The sequence below is a fragment of the Corticium candelabrum genome, chromosome 15 (assembly GCF_963422355.1).
Source record: "Corticium candelabrum chromosome 15, ooCorCand1.1, whole genome shotgun sequence".
NCBI lineage: Eukaryota > Metazoa > Porifera > Homoscleromorpha > Homosclerophorida > Plakinidae > Corticium > Corticium candelabrum.
In genome coordinates, this window is record NC_085099.1 from 307,113 (window position 1) to 309,612 (window position 2,500).

A 2,500-nucleotide genomic window follows, 5' to 3' on the forward strand; every position below is an offset into this window, starting at 1 on the left:
TGTATGTCGGATCGATGTCCTCCTCGTTGGGTGCGAGATTGGCGATCAGGCGGTCGAGTGTCGCCGCGCGCAGTGTGCGCACCTTACATGTCTGCCATAGCAACTGAGCGACCGGCTCGTCGTCGTCCGGATTGACGCTGTTGTCCGAGTAGTAGCGGACTCGTTTGAGTGTGACGCTATAGATGGCGTCCTCCTCCTCCTCCTCGCCCCATTTCTAGAGAAACGATTAGCAAGCTGACGGTTTTTTTGCGTTTGATTTGTGAGTTGGGCTACTCACTTGCGTGTTCGATGCGGTCGCCGTTGGTACGTCGAATGTTGTTGCCATCGACTGCGTTGGAGGAAGGACGGCGACGCTCTTTCATTCGCAGTCGAGCACAAGCGGATTTTCTCTCTCACTGTATGCCAATAGCGCACGCGTTTGTTATGTCACGTGACTTTGCGGTTGTAATTAAGTTTAAGTAGATCCGGGGCGGTAATTTTTATTAACTTTTAAGTGCATCCGGGATAATTAAAAATTGTTTGACAGTAATGTAGCTAAATTTTTTAAACTAATTTTAATTTTCTAATTTTAAAATTGAGATTTAAGTAATCCGGGATAATAAACGAAATAATTATCCGGATAAAAAATATAATAATTTAATGGTTGCTGGGATGATGTAATTAATTAAGTTTTATGTAGATTAAGTTTATGTAGATTTCGGATAACAAAATTACCTACACTTACACAAATTACCCGTATAATGGTCGCAATGTAAAACATACGGGATAATAAGCAAATTACTTACCCGTATAACGTTGCTAGGCGCGATGTAATTGTCTACAAAACGGCGGTAAAGATTCCTATCATGGATACAGACAATCCAAACGTTTTCAGAGGCGTGGATACACCAGGACATACGCGTGGAATGCGAATCAAGCGGTTGCACGAGGCAAGCAAGCTTCCATTTGGAGTCGGACGATGTCACGTGACCGCGGATCAGGTTGCCAACATTTCTCTTTACCAGCAAGACTACACGCTAGAGCAGACCGTCAGACCGGACTCGGAATCGAAACGGAACAACCCACATCCTTCACAAGTTAGTGGAAATGTCTTTCTAAATATTTAGTTAATATCAACTAGATGTTTATAATAATTAGATTAAAAGCAAAAATTATTATTGTTATAGTTTTAAAATTAAAATATAAATATTTATTAATATTGAGTTACATATTTAGTTGATATTAACTTTGTTAAATTAGAATATTTAAATTGCTGTATCAAATACATAATTACATATCAATTTTAATATCAATAAATAATTTATATTATATAATTACACACTACAAAATTTTAATTAATAAAAATAATTAATTATTGACTAAACAAAATAATTAATTAATTAGTGTTTTAATTACATAATTAATTAATTATTTTTACTATATATGTACGTGTAATGAATATGTACCTTGTGTTGCCAGCGTTTTATGAACTGGCGTGTTCCACGTCGTCTCGTAGACGAGAATGTCGTCCAACTGAGTCACATATTGAAATCAAAAGAGTCCAAACTAGAACAGTCGACATCAACAGATCAAATTAAGAATAACAATCGTGGTGTGTCTGATTCAATGTGTGCATGTCCTACAATGTGATGCTAAACGTTTCTTGTGTGTGACGTTCTAGTTTCGTTGGACACACTTAGTCGACTGTCCAAACGGAAGTTGCAGCCACCGTATGTGTTTGGGCCTACGCCGTCTCCTACAGGGAGCTCGTCATCAGGTAGTGGCGATTCAGTTGAAGGTGTGACTCATAGAAATGAGGGGAAATTACAGCGATGTCAAATGCAGGTAATTTGATTATGCGCATGCGCACGTACACACGCATGCGCACACATGTACACGCACACACACATGTACGAACACACACACACACACACACACACACACACACACATACATGAACACACACACGCATGCACACACACACACACACTCACACACACACACACACACACACACACACACACACACGAACACACACATGCACACGCACACACACACACACACACACACACGAACACACACATGCACACGCACACACACACACACACACACACACACACACACACACACACACACACACACACATCAGTTGTTGTTTGATTCAGGGAGGAAAGCGAGTGTTTGTGCCATCCGTTCTGCCAGCTGTCAACAAGTGGATGGAGATTGCTGACAATAGGGGTGAGACGTTTCCCTGCATGATGACAATAGTATACTGATGAGTAATGGATGGGTGGGTGATGTTTAACTTGATATCAAATTCAGTAAAATTGTTATGTTTATTACTTTATTAAATTAAATTGAGAAGCGCGTGCGTGCACACACACACGCACATGAGTGACACACACACACACACACACACACACACACACACACACACACACACACACACACACACACACACAGTGACACACACGCACACGCACACACACACACACACACACACACAGTGACACACACACAC

At 40.8% G+C, this 2,500-nt stretch overlaps 2 protein-coding genes across 3 annotated transcripts in view; one reads left to right on the forward strand and one right to left on the reverse strand.

Moving 5' to 3' along the window:
* The window catches only part of LOC134190960 (ral guanine nucleotide dissociation stimulator-like 1), an 18,886-nt gene extending 18,473 nt beyond the window's left edge, over nt 1-413 (reverse strand). For both annotated transcript variants that reach the window (XR_009971697.1, XM_062659515.1), the window contains exons 1-2: nt 278-413; nt 1-214 (exon numbers count right to left, since the gene is read on the reverse strand). The exon at nt 1-214 is cut by the window's left edge and continues 70 nt beyond it. Coding sequence is in view for 1 of the 2 variants with exons in the window: in XM_062659515.1 (XP_062515499.1) it covers nt 1-214; nt 278-325 (262 nt within the window). In the remaining variant the exon portion in view is untranslated. The remainder of the gene's footprint in view (nt 215-277) is intronic.
* Nucleotides 414-778: 365 nt separating this feature from the next.
* LOC134191050 (uncharacterized) overlaps nt 779-2,500 on the forward strand; it is a 3,357-nt gene continuing 1,635 nt past the window's right edge. Inside the window, exons 1-4 of the mRNA XM_062659608.1 lie at nt 779-1,076; nt 1,459-1,591; nt 1,661-1,824; nt 2,145-2,217. Coding sequence (XP_062515592.1) covers nt 846-1,076; nt 1,459-1,591; nt 1,661-1,824; nt 2,145-2,217 — 601 coding nt within the window. The 5' untranslated portion in view covers nt 779-845. The remainder of the gene's footprint in view (nt 1,077-1,458; nt 1,592-1,660; nt 1,825-2,144; nt 2,218-2,500) is intronic.